Source organism: Pelodiscus sinensis, chromosome 5, assembly GCF_049634645.1.
Source record: "Pelodiscus sinensis isolate JC-2024 chromosome 5, ASM4963464v1, whole genome shotgun sequence".
NCBI lineage: Eukaryota > Metazoa > Chordata > Testudines > Trionychidae > Pelodiscus > Pelodiscus sinensis.
The window spans coordinates 11,536,096-11,553,648 of NC_134715.1; the positions used below are offsets into that span (position 1 = coordinate 11,536,096).

At 44.4% G+C, this 17,553-nt stretch overlaps 1 protein-coding gene across 7 annotated transcripts in view; it reads right to left on the reverse strand.

The window, feature by feature from the left end:
• The window catches only part of SEC31A (SEC31 homolog A, COPII component), a 67,512-nt gene that overhangs the window by 25,834 nt on the left and 24,125 nt on the right, over window positions 1-17,553 (reverse strand). For all 7 annotated transcript variants that reach the window (XM_075929496.1, XM_075929494.1, XM_075929493.1 and 4 more), the window contains exons 13-18: window positions 14,622-14,672; window positions 12,980-13,057; window positions 11,682-11,748; window positions 10,055-10,233; window positions 6,762-6,888; window positions 3,021-3,166 (exon numbers count right to left, since the gene is read on the reverse strand). In XM_075929496.1, coding sequence (XP_075785611.1) covers window positions 3,021-3,166; window positions 6,762-6,888; window positions 10,055-10,233; window positions 11,682-11,748; window positions 12,980-13,057; window positions 14,622-14,672 — 648 coding nt within the window. The remainder of the gene's footprint in view (window positions 1-3,020; window positions 3,167-6,761; window positions 6,889-10,054; window positions 10,234-11,681; window positions 11,749-12,979; window positions 13,058-14,621; window positions 14,673-17,553) is intronic.

Consider the following 17,553-nt stretch of genomic DNA (forward strand, 5'->3'; position numbering starts at 1 on the left):
TTTTTTAAAATATGCTGCCATTAAGTACACCTGGAGCAATCTGATTACCCCATAAAGAAACATTTTTTTAATTATTATTTTGAGAGCTAAGATACCTGTAAGACTACCAGCATCTGCTTTTTTCGAAAGTACTATTCAGCCAAAATATGTTATTTACTGCTGGTACAAACATTTTCTAGAAACATAACAGAGATGGGAAAGACTGGTTAGGCCATCTAATCCATCTTCTCACAAATGCAGGATTGTTCCCTAATAGATCATTAAATTGTAGTTTTAATCGTCTTAAGGAAAGAGGATTCCAACATTCCCTTTGGGAGACTATTCCAGTCTACTGGTTCTTACTGCCAAGAAATTGTTCTTTATATGCAGCATAAATTTTCTATTTCTTGATTCTATTCCAACCACGACACATAATTAAACCTATGTATCAACCAAAATATCTCCCCTCATCTCTTGCACCACTTAACAAATGTGTTTCTGTATATGCAGCCCAAAACTGCATTGCTCCTTTTTTCTAAAATTTTAACTATCAAACAACACTGCAAATTCCACATTCAATGACCCACCTTTGCTCTCTGAAACCTATTCCCCAGTTTCTTTTCCTTCCCATTAAACAGCTGTGCTTTGGATTATTTTTCTCCCAGATGTACTCATTAGTATTTTCTTCCCCAGTAGCATCTCACCTAGGGACAGTCCCAACATCAGGGTAGTCTGTCTTCTATTTCCTACTAGAAGACTAACCTGGCATTGAAAAACTGAAGTCCAAAGCAATTTCACAAGAAAAAAAATATGCAAGAATCAGCTTCCCCTGTAGGGGGGAAAATAGATACTGGCTTTGCCTTAAAGGCACTCAACACATTTATGCAAGTCTAAAAAAACTAGCCAATTAGCCCGTCATAAGACGGGATTTTCAGGTCTCTCCTCCACGTCAGTCTTCTCTCCTGAGCCTCCAGTCTCTCGCTCCATCTCTCTCCCCTCCTCCTCCTGCCTCCCCCTCTCTCTCAGCTCTCCTCCGCCTTCTGCCTCTTTCTCCATCTCTCTCTTTCTCTTCTCCCCCTCCTGCCTCTCACTCTCTTTCCGCTCTCCTCTGTCTCCGTTGGGGATGCATGAGTGGGGTGGGCAGCAGCCTGGGATCTGCATGTGCCCGGTGAGTCTAGCTCCCTACCAGCTGATTCCCTCTCCTCGCCCCCCACCAGCCAGTTCCTTCTCCTGATTTCCTACAGCCAGCCTCACTGCCCCCGACTCCCGCCCCCGACCGACTTTACTTCCCACCGGCCACCCCTCCCCCGTTCTCCCCTGCCCAGGTACGCTGCCTCTGACCCCCCCCGCCCCAGTTCTGCTTCCCCCCCCAGCCAGCCCCGCTCCTTTCCCAGCCGGTCCCTTTCCCATCCCGCCCCCGATCAAGGGTGTCCATTTTTTTTTTTACACCCTACCCCAGTGACATACACGGCCCTGCCTTCCTTCCCCTCCCGCTGTGGCGCTCGGCTGAGTTCTGCGCCGCTCGGCCGGGCCGCCATAGGGGAGCAAGCAGCCATTTGGGGTCCCGCCCTCTGGCTGTGTACGTCACCGCCCCGCCCCCCTTCGCTTCCCGCTGTGGTGCTCGGCTGAGTTTTGTGCCGCTCGGCCGGGCCGCCAGCAGCCGTTTAGGGACCGTGGACCCCAAACAGCCGCTTGCCGCCGCTTGCTCCCCACCACGGCCTGGCTTAGCAGCGCAGAACTCAGCCGAACGCTCCCAGAGGCAAGACTGTAACACTACAGTGTTACAGACTCACAGACATTGGGCTACTATATACAGTAAACTTCTGATAATCCGGCACCTTTAGGACCCAGGGGGTGCTGGATTATCAGATATGCTGGACTATCGGAAGGGGGGGCTATGAGAGATCTGGGGTGGGGTGGGGGGGATGCCACTCCAGATCCCTCAAGCCCCCTCTTCTGATAGTCCGGCTCTGCCCCAGGCACCCCCGATTCAGCCGCTGCTGGTCAGTTTCAGCAGCGGCTGAATCGGGGACGCGTGCGGCAGAGCAGCTGGGGTGCTGCCGGGTTGACCCGGTAGCGCTGAGGGGCGGTGCTGCAAGACCAACCCGGCAGCACCCCAGCTGCTCTGCCCCAGGCATCCCCGATTCAGCCGCTGCTGAAACTGACCAGTGGCTGATTCCAGGAAGCCCGGGGCAGAGCAGCTGGGGTGCTGCCGGGTTGACCAACTGACCAGCAGCGGCTGAATCGGGAACGCCTGGGGCAGACCCAAGGGGCAGCGCTATGGGACCAACCCGGCAGCACCCCAGCTGCTCTGCCCCCGGCTTCCTTGATTCAGCTGCTGGTCAGTTTCAGCAGCGGCTGAATTGGGGAAGCTGGGCACAGAGCAGCTCCAATTGTCCAGCTGCCCGGAGCACTTCCGGGTTCCCGATGGTGCCGGACCATCAGAAGTACCGGAGCATTGGATGCCGGACCAATGGAGTTTTACTGTATATGATAAATATATCCATGTCCACCTTTAAAAACATCTGTGACTAACTCTGCTGGTCTTATCTTTTAGGTGCTCCCAGCTGCAGGGCTCTCTGGTCCAAGATCATCCATGGTGCCAGATCATGGATAATGCAGAACCAGAGACTTCTGTGACATTCAACCTGTGGTTTAGTGACATTCAACCTGTACTTAGTCCCCAAGTATCTAAACCATCTATTCCAGAAGCAAGAATTTCAAAACAAACCAAAGTCTCTAAGCAACTGACATGAACTTGCAAATCAAGTATATACATTCAAAATGCAACAGCCATATTTGTACAAGCTAGAGAACATGTTTTGCAATACAGTGTCAGCACAGCCCATTTATGAATAATCTTTTTTACCCGTTAAAGTACTCTTCAATTACAAGACAGTCAATCAACATCCTGTACAAAAATAAATGTAAAGTCCATGCAAATATCTGTATTCAAAAGCCAAACCCACATACTTACCAAAACCTCCTCACCAATTATTACAGCCACCTCACTGAACACCTTTCTTCACAAACACACTAACCTGAAGGGACAAGGGATTGTTTCCATCCTGAGCTTTAGTCCAACATGCAACAAGTTTCTCTACATTCCCAGCACAAATATAACACAGACAAGCCTGTGTCTGCAGGAGGCTGTCCCCTTCATTTTCAAGTCTACTGCCCAACAGATCTAAGAATTATGAACAAAAATAATGTAAGTCATCTCGTAAAATACTTGATAAAGTACCACTCACGATGCTTGGACTAGCTCTGGGTAAGACAGAGAAACAGCTGTGATGATCAAAAATATGCCAATGCTAAATCTAGCGAAATGTAGAAAAGAAATGTTATATTGTCACTGTTTTGTGGGTACTCACTTGGTCATGTAGAGTGCTTTTGAAAACGGTATCTATCTTGGCTAGAGGGAAGCCAGGCATTGCAACATAATTCTGATACTGCTTGGCCAATGTGGCTCAGAGTCTATCTGCAAAGCCACAGGAGCCCTCTTCCGTGACACTCATGCTGAAAACAGTAATCATGCAACATGTTCTTGTGTCCAAAGGGGACAAATGAGACAAGTCTGAGCTAGTCTTTCATTTTGCTGTTTTATTTGCATCTGCCTGACAACAGATTTTGGCTTGTAACTATGGCTGTACCCACCAGGCAAGCGATGTTAACGAAGTTTCCAGAGACTATGGCTGTGATTTGTAACACAGCCTAAATGTGTCAGTCATCCACCTCCCTTTGAAAATCCCAACCAGTGGCCGTATGTCCTTGCCAGGTATTAAATAAGTAAATCTGACCCCCGGCGATTCAGAACATAGGGTTGGGGGTACCCAAGGTGAGCCACTGGTTTTATTATGCCATTAAGACAAGGTGAGGCAGCGCAGTATGCAGGAGTGAACACATGGTGTGGGTGACTGGATTTCCTCCACATTCATCCTGGAATTCCTAATTTGCTGTGTGGCCTTTGGAGAGTCTCTAAGGACTTGTTCCTTCACCCACTGTTTTCAACAGAAACAAGCGAAGGCCTTTAACACATGGTGTGGGTGAACATGGTGTGGGTGAACTTCCCTCCTCCATGCCGTTTTCACAAGGTGCTTTAGCAACGGAAAGTGCTAACTGTTGTACATAACAGCTACGCTCAGTCCTAGTCAATGCTACCTGCTTCAAAGGGAATGATCAGAATGGAGCATTTATCAAGTGATCAATCCCATCCGGCAGTCAGAGGCTTAGACCAGTGGTCACCAACCAGTCGATCGGGATCTACTGGTAGATCTTGGAGCCTCTACAGGCGATCCTCACTGGTTTGGCCAAGAGGCTATCAAGTGCCTACACTTCAGCTGCCCCTCCCCCCACTGCTGCACATCTCCTGCCCCTCCCCCTGGGAGTCTCCTGCTTTCTGTGCAGGGCAGGGCAGGGCAGGGAAAAGAGGAGTGCTGATGGCAGGGTGCCCCCTCTACCATTCTGTATCCTTTCTCCACAGAGAAGAGAGGAAGCACAACAAGACGAGGGATGGAGTTTGCTGGCTGCTTTAGGGAATGGTTCAGGGCCAGGGCATGGGTGAGCCTGCCTTAGCCCCACTGCACCACCATCACCCAGGAGCCACCAGCAGTGCCCAGATGGAGCCCACATCCCAAACTCCTACCCCAGTCACGAACCCCCTCATGCACCCCAAGCCCTTATCCTAGCTCTGAGCACCCCTGCATCCAAACACCCTCGCAGCGCCTGCACCTAGAACCCCCTCCTACATCCAACTGCCTGCCCCAAGGGCAGCTCAGAGCCCCTCTCATGCAATTTGTAACCCAAATTGCAGGGTTACAATCCCTTAATCCAAGACCAGAGCCTGCACCCCCAATCCTCTGCCCCAGCCTGATGAAAGTGAGTGAGGATGGGCAAGAGAGTGAGGATGGAGTAAGCAGGGACGGGGCCTTGGAGAAGGGGTAGGAGGAAGGCGGGGCCAGGGTATTTATATATGAGGTAGATCTTGGATTGCACTTAAATTCAAAAAGTGATCTTGTGCTTAAAAAGGTTGGAGACCACTGACTTAGAGCATAGGGTTGCATCCCTGACCATGTTGGCTAACAGCCATTGATGGGCCTATCTTCCAGGAACCTATCTAATTCTTTTTTGAACCCTGGTATAGTTTTGGCTTTCACGGCATCCCCTGGCACCAAGTTGCATAGGTTGGCTGTGCATTGTGTGTTTTAAACCTGCTGCCTATTAAACTCCTTGGTTGACCCTGGTTTTTCTGTTATGGGAAGGGGTAAATAACACTTCCATAACCCCAGTAATAATCTCTTTTTCAAGATGAACAGTCCCAGACTTTTTAATCTCTGTTCACAGGGAAGCTGTTCCATGACCCTAATCATATCTGTTGCCCTTTTCTGTACTTTTCAAATTCTAATGTATCTATTTTGAGATGGGAAAACCTGCACTGCATGCAGTATTCAAAGTGTAGGGGGGGTTCCATGGATTCATAGAGGCATTTTCTGTCTTATTTAACCCTTTCGTAACAGACCCTATCATTCTTAGATTTTTTTGACGCTGCTGCACATAGAGCAGATGTTTTCAAGAGAAATTTTTTCATGATGATTCCAGAAATGCTTCCTTGAGTACTAAGAGCCAATATAGACACTGGGATGTCTATGTATCTGCAGTTGGAATTGCATTTTCCAAAGTGCTTTACTCTACATTTAGAAACATTGAAATTCATCTGTTATTTTGTTGTCCAGACACTCAGTTTTGAAATCCCTTTGTCATTGTCTGCAAGCAGCTTTGGACTTAACTATCTTAAGTAATGTTGCATCATTTGCAAACTTAGCCACCTCACCATTTTATCTCTTTATCCAGATTATTTATGAATATGTTGATGTCTCAGTACATATCCTTTGGGGACCCCACTATTTACCTCTCTGTAATGAAAAGAGACCTTTTTACCCTTTTAACTAGCTACTGATCCATAAGAGGACCTTTTTTCTTATCCCATGACTACTTACTATGCTTAAGAGCTTTTGGTGAGTGACCTGGTTATAAGCTTTCTGAAAGCCTGACAACACTATGTACACTGGATCATCCTTGTCCATGTGATGTTTATGTTCAAGCAGTTCTAATAGATTTGTGAAGCATGATTTCCCTTTACAAAAGTAATACTAACTCTTCCTCAACAAATCATGTCTGAGAATTCTGCCTCGTCCAGTTGTGTTTCTGAAACATATTAACTGGAATCCAGTAAGCAAAAAGTACTATATCATCTTTTCTTATCGAATGCAGCTCTGATATAAACTATCATCACTGCTGACTCTTAGGAAAAGATAACAGTGGTTATGCTTGCTCTGGCCATGAAGAGGCACACCTGTGCTTTCCATGCACAAACGCTTTGAATTTAGGAATGGATCACCATTAGAGGTATGTTTCTTTTATCATAAACAAATTAAAGCAATGTATTTAATGCCTTATGACAAAAAGTTGGGCTGACATCCCTGAAAACTGAAGAGCTGTCTTTTCACAGAAGAGATACAACATGGGAAGGTGCATGCTGGACCAGAAAAAGGGACAGATTTGGTTGGGTAAGAGAGAAGAGCAACAGAGCACTGAATCAAGTTGATTGAACCCCTCTAAAATTCCAATGAGTTCCCCATCATCCAAAATAAAGGAATTATTCAATAAACAACATTAATTATGAATAGATTAATTCATTGAAGGGAAATAACTGGAGCACTTAAAAGCATAGCTTCTCTAAAGTTGAGTAAAATAAATGACATCCATTCTGTAAGTTTTCTTACCACAGAGAGCTGCAAACTCATCTTGCTTAGCATAAGTCAACACAGCAGCCAGCGCTTCTCTCCAGTTTTGCAAGTCACATGACTGAACTATCTCCTTCCAGTTCTTTGTCACAACTGCAGTGATGAGCTAGGAAGGAAACAGAAAGACTGAATGATGTATAATTGCCATTCCTGACACTATATCATTTATATCTATGCAGTGCCCCAATCCCATGGTATCTGGGCAAATGACAGACACTTCACCATGACTCAATCTGAAAGAGTATATTAATTCATCTTTAAAAGGGATCCAGCGAAACTTAGAAATCATGACAAAGGCATAGGACACACACGTATCCGAATTATAAAACACATGCGACCGGGTATGACGATTAGGGTTCAGATGCCCCAGAGGGAAGAAAGGAGGTCTGAATCACAAAGAATAAGCAATTGAATCAGCTGATTGCATACAATATCTATTATATATCTAAAACAAAAGGAAAAACTATGTAGCACTTTAAAGGCTAACAAGATGGTTTAATAGGGATGAGCTTTCGTGGGCCAGACCCACTTCCTCAGATTATATTCTGGAAAAGAACTGGCATGACCATATATACCAAAGAAATACAATGAAAAAAGTGATCACATTATTAAACTGACCAATCAGATTTTGTACAGAAGATGGGGGGAGGGATAAGGAAGGGAGGGAATAGCTATGAGTCAATGAATGGCTAATCAGGGGTGATAAGTGGGGAAGCTATCTTTGTAATGGTTAAAATAATGAACATCTTTGTTAAGGCCCACTTGTAAAGCATCAAATTTAAGCATGAAAGAAAGTTCTGAAGTTTCCCTCTGTAGTCTGGTGTCTCTTTGAAGTAAGATGCATGTAGTAAGGTCATTAAAACTATGTCCAGGTAGGTTGAAATGAAAAGCAACTGGTTTTTCCCTGTGAAGATGTCTGATTTGTGGGCATTAATTCTTTGGCGAAGCGTCTGAGAAGTTTGTCCAATATACATAGCAGACAGACACTTTAGGCATATGATGGCATAAATTATATTTCTGGATGAACAGGAATATGTGTTCTTGATCATATAACTGACATGGTTAGGTCCAGTGATGGTGTCACCAGAGTAAAGATGTGAACAAAGTTGGCAACGGGGTTTGCTGCAAAGGAAAGTTCCAGGTTTGGTATTAACGTGGTATGTCCTGTAGTTGTTGGTAAGAATCTTCCTGAGGTTAGGCGGTTGTCTATAGGAGACTATGGGTCTGTCCCCCAGAGCCTCTCGGAGTGTAGTATCCTGTTCCAGTATAGGTTGTAGGTTATTGATAATGCATTGGAGGGGTTTAAGTTGGGGGCTGTAGGTGATGACAAGTGATGTTCTATTGTTGGTTTTCTTAGCAAGTCTGATCTTGCTAAAACAAAAGGAAAAACTGAAAAAAAAAGAAAAATATGGATGAAATAGGAATTGTTCTTGCCCCAAACCAGAGTAGGGAATAGTCAGCAAGCAGCCACTTAGAAACATCAGACAGCGCTCACCATGCTTTGCAGTCGTAGGTCCTCAGCCAGAAAACCACTTGAGCAATGTGCTCAACTTTAAGCACACAAGCTGTTCCACTGAAGCCACTGCTCCCTGTTATGCATGTGATTAAGTGCTTTGTATTTAAGTAAGTCAGTGCCTTAGCATGGGGATAAAAACCTGCTTTGGTCAATGTTGCCTCCTCCTACTGCACCATTACAAGCCTTTCCTGATCAAAGGAACAGTGAGAACCAAGAATTAAAGATTCTCTCCTTTCCTTTGAAATATGAGGTCAGTTCCAAAATGACAACTTTGGTAAAAACTTTCTTCATGCAGCACACAGTCAACCTGTGGAATTCATTGCTAGAAGATGTGGTGAAGACCAGGACTTGAACAGGGTTCAAAAAAGAACTAGATAAATTCATGGAGGTTAAGTCCATGAATGACTATTAACCAGGACGGGTAGGGGGGGTGTCCCTGGCCTCTATTTGTCAGACTGGAAATGAGTGACAGGGGATGAATTGCTTGATGATTATCTGTTCTGTTCACTCCCTCTAGGACATCTGCCATTGGCCACTGTTGGAAGACAGGACACAGGGCTAGATGGACCTTTGGTCTGACCCAGTATGGCCGGTCTTATGTTTAACAGGATGTCTTTGGCTGCTCCTCGTTTTCACCTTCTGCTGACACACTGATGGAAATTAGCAGCAGAAGGCAAAAACTGAAGTACCATTGCCAGCAAGGCTGAAGCTGAAGAGCACAAATGACCGGATGTCCTGAACACACTGGCTCACATATAGTGTGTGATTAAATTAGTCCTGCTATTATTAGATAAACTTTATACAGAGTAAATAAAGCACAACAGAAAAATCACAGAATACCAGAACTGGAAGAGACCTCACGAGGACATCAAGTCCAGTCCCCTGCCCTCATGGCAGGACCAATCACAATCTAGAGGCTCATCCATGACAAATGTCTGTCTAACCTGATCTTAAGTATCTCCAGAGATGAAGATTCTACAACCTCCCTAAGCAATTTATTCCAGTGCTTAACCACCCTGACAGTTAAGAAGTTTTTCCTAATGTCCAACCTAAACCTCCCTTGCTGAAAATTAAGCCCATTCCTTCTTGTCCTGTCAGCAGAGGTCAAGGAGAACAATTTTATCCCTTCTCCTTGTAACACCCTTTTCGGTACTTGAAAGTTGCTATTATGTCCCCTCTCAGTCTTCTCTTTTCTAAACTAAACAAGCCCAATTCTTTTGGTCTTCCCTCATAGGTCATGTTTTCTAGACCTATAATCACCTTTGTTGCTCTTCTCTAGAACTTCTCCAATTCCATCCACAAAAATCTCTCCTCCAAATGACTGGACAGAAATTAACATAAAAAGGGCTGCGGCTGGCATAAATATAGTACTTGCTAAGGATGACCAGATAAGTCACGACACGAACACTCTGTTTAAACTAGATATTTATCCTTATTCATTAGTGAAGATTCTTTTAAATCATTATGATCTACACATTTTAAAAAGGATGAGGAGACAGAGTGGAAATAAATAAAAGCTGCTCTTTGTCTCAGTCAGTGACCCTGTTCTCTGCTTAAAAAGACACAAAACAGGGAAAAAAAACTTTTCACTCACAGACCCAATGATCAATCAATTTGCCTAGAAACATATGTATAAAGCTAGCAATATAAATGTATATACAAATGTATAAAGCTAGCATAACATTAACAGTTTCAGGAGTCTGCTGAAAAAATATTCAGAGGTTCTGTTTTGGTTTTCAGTTGAAAAGATACATACCCTGGTAATTTTGCTTTGCATCTTAGAAAAGTATTTCTTCTGTGTCCTTGACAGTAGCTCTTGTCCACCTGCTATGGCCAATATGATGGCATCAGCCATGCGATTATCATGTAAACAGAGATCGACTGCACTTTCAAAGTTACCGGTCAGCAAAGCCTGGGTAATCAAACCATCAACATCTGCAATTGGGAGGAATAATGTTAGTTTTAAAACAATCTGATTGCTTCAAAATAAACATTAAATATAAAGGTGAGTCAAGTAGTAGCTACTCCCTCACTCCATGATTCTGGGCTGTTTTATTCTTAAAGGCCTAGATTCAGGAAAGCTGAATCGTTAATCAAGAGAGAACTTCTGTGCATGCCTAAGTACTGTCCTTAACAGGGAGGCTTTCCTGAATCAGGCCAAACAGGCCATACCATTATCCCTTTGTGCAATGATCTCAACAGAGCCCAAACCCACTTGTTTAGGCCATACCATTACTTGGATAAGGGATTTCCAAGAATGACTAAGGGTGCATCTACACAGCACTCAAAACTCAAAATAAGATACGCAATTTTGAATCTACTTCAAAATAACTTATTTTGAAATTTGGTGCGTCTATACAGCACCAAATTTCAAAATAACACGCTACTTCGAGCTATCCCTTATCCCTCATGCAACAAGGGTTACTGTGATGGCAAAAGAGTGTGCCTGTTATTTCGAAAAATATTTTGAAAAATATTTAGAAACAACGGGCGGCTTGTGTAGACGTGAGGTAGCTATTTCGGGACACCTCCGGTATCTCAAAATAGCCGTGCAATTTAGACGTACCCTTACTTTAGCATCAGAGGACGTACTTATGGACAGGCCTGCTGGTGGGGAGGGAAGCGGAAAGGGCCAGGACTCCCAAGTGCAACCCCAGGCCCTTTAAATTGCCACTGGAGCACCATATCATGTGCGCCATGCAGCTCTGAGGGCTGCTGAGCGTGGTAGAGGGGGGAATGGGGCAGCACGCTACAGGCAGCAATGAGGGTTGGTTGCTCCAGCCACGCCCCTTCTTCCCAATGCCCTGTCCCTTCCAGGAATACACAGCTGCCCCCCCACACCTTGCTGAGGGGCCTGGCAAGTTTGTCAGCCCCCCGCTTGTGGATGAGATGTACAAAGGAGGTCTTGAACCTCGGTGGTCTCTCCAGATCCCCTGGATGAATAGGGATAAGAATGAGGTAACACTCCTGTCTTGATCAAATCTGAACTCTGGTAACAGTCCACTAAATCCTTCCTCGAGTTTCAGTGTCAACTGGTAGCATATCCTTCCTTATAACCTGTTCTAAACTGTTGTAGAGAGCTGCTTTATGTCGTTAGAAAAGTGTCAAACTATCCAGAGATGGATGCATTTTATCCAGAGATGGAAGCGATCCTGTGTAATTCCTCATTTTTCCTAACACAGGAGGTGTCGTACTTAGAGATTGTTGGATGAAAACTAACACAGAGTATGAATAATTAAAATGTGTGTAAACCGCAATCCTTGTGTAGTTCTTTATGCAGAAGGCACCATATAAAGAGAATTTAGGTAACACTACAGCTATGACATCTCAATAATTCAAAAATATTTGCAAGTATCATGAAATCAATATAAACAGGTTTTTACCTCCACTGACAGAGATATTAAACGTTTCTTTTCCAGAGGTCAGATCTTGAGTCTCCTCTTTCGTTTTCTAATGGAGAGGAAAAGTGCAGTTTTTCAGTCTGTGCAAAGAATCTGGCTAAATAAATCCATGTTTGAAGTTGTACACCTTATAGAGGAGGGCATAGCATGCTTTCTTCTTGTCATTCTCCTAAGAGGTGCTATCAGACTGAAAGAGCATTGTTATGCTCGATATTTCTATTCGATGTCAATAACTTGCTCTGGCACTTGTACAAAGCAAATCTTAGCACTATAGAAAAGCCCTGAGCATACCTACTGATCTACCTAGCTGTGTAAATGTACAATCACAAAAACACAGCTGACAGGATCAGTGGTGAGCTTTTTTAAAACTAACATTTCAAAAACGTCAGGGTTCACTTCACTGAGAAGAGGCTTATTTAAGTACATGGGTGAATATTTAGACATTGTGAGCAATTATTTGCACAACAAGGTATTGCTTTGCAATTTCCATGCACAAATGCACAGAAACCTTCCAGAAACTGTAGCAAATTAATCCTCACAGCCTCCAGTGAGGAGTGCAGAAGATAATCCCCATCTTATAGAGAGAAAAAAACCCAAAAAGTTATATCATCTGCTCATGGTGTCAGGGTGATTCAATGTCCAAGCATCTAATTGCTCCAGCATAATGCACCAGGTTGTCATGTTCTGCTTTTTAAAATAAGCCTTTTTTCCCCAGAAAAAGGCTGATCTGTATGTTAATGCTACCTAGCTAGCACTTAACTGTACAGAGATATGGTGCTTGATCCTGCAAAGTCCTGGGCTCTCCATCTCAATCCAGCAATTAAAAGCATTTGACCACATGCTTAGCTTTGGGCATTGAAATGAGAACACCTGCATGCTGAAAATTAAGCATTTGCTTAAAAGTGCTTTGCTGGAGAAGAGCCAGAGCATTCAGCTGGCTGCCCTTTATGATCTTTCACTTAAAACCAAAAACAACTCTCTCAAATCCAATGTGAAAATCCATGCACAAGATGAAAATTTTGGAATTTAAAATACAATCCATCTAGAAAGGCATACTACCCGGTGGAAATCTCCTTTGAACGCAAGTTCTCAACATTTTCATAATGTGGACCAAATGTCAACAAGTAAACTGGGGAGTGACCACCCTCCTTCTCATTTGCCCTTGTGCAAATATGGGCAGGTACAATACACACACCCAGAACACTAGAAAGGAAATGAGCTGTTAAGATAATAGCTAAGTGCATTATGAGCTCACAGTTAAAACAGAAGCGAACACTTACCTCTCTCAAGAACGGCTCTTCAGTAGCATGACCGTCTTCCTCATCACTGTGTACTGACTGGCCAGATTCTTTAAGAGCCTTTTGCAGAGAACAGAATGGCATTGGGAAAAGTTAGCAGCAGGAGAGTGAGCAAGCACATAGAAGAATGCAGACTTAAAAGGAACACGAGCCAACAATATACAGCAGCAGTCTGCCAAGAGCAAAACTCCACGTGAGAAATGTAAATGTCTTCATTTCCTCCTCGCACCCCCCCTTTCCCAGAGTCATACTTAGGCCACATCTACACTAGGGACGTAATAGCGTAGTTGATTAACCAATAATCAAAAGCTTATAGGTTAATGCTATAGACTACACGCATCTCCCCCACCCCTTGCAAGTAAGATTTTTTAGCAGGCTGGCCAGCAGCCTGGCTCAGTCCTGGCTTGTGACGGGTAATAATAATTAATGGAGATATACCTATCTCACAGAACTGGAAGGAACCTTGAGAGGTCACTGAGTCCAGCCCCTGCCCTCATGGCAGGACCAAGTACCCTCCCTGACAGATTTACCCTATTTCCCTAAATGGCCCCCTCAGGACTGAACACATAACCCTGGGTTTAGCTCAAACCACTGAGCTATCCCTCCCACACAGGGTCTGGGACCTCCCCCCACTGTGGCTCTGCATTTAAAGTGTATTAGGATCTGGGCAGGCAGCCTGGCTCAGCTGTGACTCGCGCTGGGTCCAGGAGCTCAGACCCCCTTTAGACAGGGGCTGCTGCCACCCTGTACTGTTACCTCTTGATCAGAGGCAGCCGCATGGGGCAGCAGGCAGCTGATCTGTAAGGGGAGCTGGTTTTTAAACCGGCTCCTCACGCAGACCAGCTCCCTCTTAGCACCCCACCCTGCTGCCTCGGATACGGAGGCAGCAGCGCGGAGTGGCAGGGGGTTCCTCGGGACTGAGGCCAGAGTGCACTGGCTGCCGGCCCCGCCCCTGGGAGCTACAGAATAGTCAGCTAACCATTAAGAATTCATAAGATTACTCGACTATTCAAATAACCGATATTTACCATCCCCAATCTACACTACAGCAGCTACAACTATAACTCTGTAGGTTGGCCACTGCAAGCTACTATAGCGTAGATCATAGGCACAGACTGTGGGTGCTCGGGGGCTGGAGCTCAGCACCCACTGGCAGCCCAAGGCCCCCCTCCTCCCAGAACGTCTTGTCCACAGGCAGCCCTGCTGACCAATCCTCCCTCCTAGTGCCTCCTGCCTGCCATGGTGTTTTGTCAGGACACTCCAAGAGGAAGGGGGAGGAGTGAACACAGGGCGTGCTTAGTGGGAGATAGGGAATCACAGAATCAAGGGACCTCAAGAGGTCATCAAGCCCCATCCCCTACCCTCTAGAATCTAGACCATCCCTGATAGATGTCGGTCTAACCTGCTCTTAAATATCTCCAGTGATGGAGATTCCACAACCTCCCTAGGCAACTTATTCCAGTGTTTAACCACCCTGACAGTTAGGAAGTTTTTCCTAATGTCCCACCTAAACCTCCCTTGCTGCAACTTAAGCCCATTGCTTCTTGTGCAGACGTTCAGGAGCGCAAGTTTTTTTTTTGGTTATATTAATATGGCAAAAAAAGATCTTTTTTTGTTTGCTTACCTCCTCTAGTTTGTCATCAACAAGACTTTCTTTATTCAGAGCTGAGGTGATCTATAAAATACATAAGATGTATTTGAGAACTGATTTTTGTCTATTACTTTAGGGTCTATATTGCATAAGTTAACATCTCACAGGTCACCACACAGCAAGTTTGAGATGAAGGTAAGGCCTTGTTTGCATGAGAGTTGAAGCCCTGCTGGAATATTTCCCTGATCATTGTGCCGAGGGATTGACTTCGAAACCCATGCTAGCCAGACCGTGACCACTTTTAAATGTTAAAATCTTGGATTTTAGCTTGCTGGGGGCAGAGACTGAGTCTTCCATTGTGTTGCACAGTAGGGCTCCAATCCTGACTGGGATTTCTGAGCTCTGCTGTAACAACAGCAGCAGCAATTTAGAGATTTCTGTGTCTGCGTGCGAGTCAGTTTGGTCAAGAACTCCTCCGAAATGGTAAAAGCTAGGACCACCAAATCTGGTGTGCAGCTTCCTCTGATAAAAACTTAAAGCAAGGTCAGGGTTTGATTGTGCCAGGAAAATGGGATGTGCCTGGAATTTGATTGTTTTCCGTGATAAGGATAGGACGGGGTCTGAGCGGAAGGGCGCTGTACTGCAGAGTGACCACTGGGGACAGCCACGTCACCAAGGGAATGGCCAACTGGGGACAGGGCTCACCATTCTGCCTGCTCCCAGCCCAGGTAAGTGGCCCCCCTTCCCCAAGCTTCTACTGCCTGGTCCTCAGCCCCAGCACTGAGAGCGAAAGGAGAAGGAGAAAGTCCTGCTGGCCCCACTGCCCCAGCCCCTCCCCTGGGAGCACTCCACTGCAGGAGTCACAGCACTGCCTCCCCATCCAGCAGTGTCAGGCCGCCCCACAATGCCGAGTTGCCCCCTGCCCTCAGGCCAGGCCCAGGCAACACCAGGTCAGTCTTCTAGTACTGTTATAATATTTCTCAGTGGGAAAAAGCCCTGTCTATAGTGACTAGAGAAACTGAGTTTCATTAGGATTGTTTCAACCACAGCAGGACAATGCTTAAGGTTAGGATTTTCAAACAGCTGAAAGAGTTAAGATGCCTATGCCTGCTTTCAGTGTGAAGTGGGTGTCCAACTTCTTTAGGTTCTTTTGCAAATCACAGTCTAATCTATAGTTACAGTGATGAAATACGTACTGAAAAAAATTGATTCTGAAGGGCAGATTGGAGGGGAAAGCACATTTTCACTTGTAATCACATGTGATTTACTCTGCATATTGTTGACCCGTAAACACATGACCAAGGGTGCTATTTTTACCAAGCTACTTTTCAGATGGACTTTTAAGTTTAGACATGGTACAGCTTACAAAAATGAGTTAAATGTTTAAGTAAACTTAGTCAAAATTAAAGGAAGACAAACTGGAGATTTCATAGATGCAACACTGTGCTACTAAAAAAAGGTGAACAAAGAATCGAGAAATGAATGTGACAGATTGAAAAGCAAGCTCAGAGAAGCATGTCAGATTTCAGGGATTCATGTAAGTAGAGAGACAGAAGATACTATCAAGATGCAGAGCATAGACTCAGAAAACTCATTTTCTATTTCAAAGCATATTAATTCACTTAAAAGGTCAATCATGTCCCATTCCACCTGACATACATACTCTACATATTACTACATTCCATACCATTAACACAGACATTTTTGAGCTGGCACCTAATCAAAGCATTGGTTTGAGGGTCTGAAATGTCTTGCTGTCTTCTTGATAACAGGCACCAGAAACTAATTTTAAATTAAAGAATGAAAAACTGGGGGTCTAAAGATTTATCTCTGTATCCTATTTAGGAAGTGGTTGTTTCCAGAGACCAGATTTAACGCCGTCATGCCAAAATAAGGATGTTTTCTGGGTTAGAAAGAGGTGAAATGTACTCAAACAGTGAAAACTGCTATTTCAAGAAGTGGAGAAAACATCTCTCTCAATGTAAATGGATTTGATTGTTTTTAGGGGAATAGCAGGGGAAGGGTTGTGGGGATGGGAGGTTCCTATTTCCTAAACATTACGATCACCAAGATAAAAAAAGATTACTATCTTCATACTGAAAGAGGGCTTTTTTTAACTAACACAATCACACAAGTATAGTAGAATTTCAAAAATGAGGTTCCAATTTTCAAAGCAGTCTAGAGGATTAGACACACATTTATTAAAATTAATACACGTACTTAAATCTTCTAATCCATTTTGAAATTGTCAACTTGTCTGAAACATGCCATAAAAAAAGCTCTAGACAGAATTACTTCCATGGTCTCATAAGGTATTTTGTGTTCTTTATCTAGATACAAATTTCACAGTAGATATTGTGAGTTTTGGGCCTTCTTGAACAATGAGTACACTGCTGGTGCTTAAATAATACATCTTCAAATTAATGGTATTTAAATAATCTATTGCTTACAGGATAGTAATTGAACTATAGTAGTTAGCACAGGGTAACAACTGTGTCCTAGGAGAATACAGCTTTAAGTTATCAGGAAGCACCCTCAAAACATTACATAGAGAAATGGGATGTTCTCTTACATGCTCTATTTTATTACTGCCATTCCAAATCTCTATCTATATGCCCAATAAACTAAGCACATCAACTTTTGACTAGGGATGTTAGTTTGTAGTTGTTTACACGATTAACCAATAATCCTGGGCTCATTGGCTGATCTTAATGACTATAAGCACCCACCCCTTGCTGTCTCTATATCAGTGATATCAAAGGGAGGGGGAGGTGGGAGCCAGTGCCCATGGGGAGCAGCAACGCCGGAAGGTGGGGGCAGGTAGGAGCCAATACAAGCAGGGGGCCATGTACCCCCGTACTCCCTGCCTCCCATGAGCTTCCAGCACCCCACAAACACTGGATCCTGCAAAGCTGACTGCCCCTCATGCTGCTGCCTCTGACAGAGACACAAGGGTGGAGGTGGT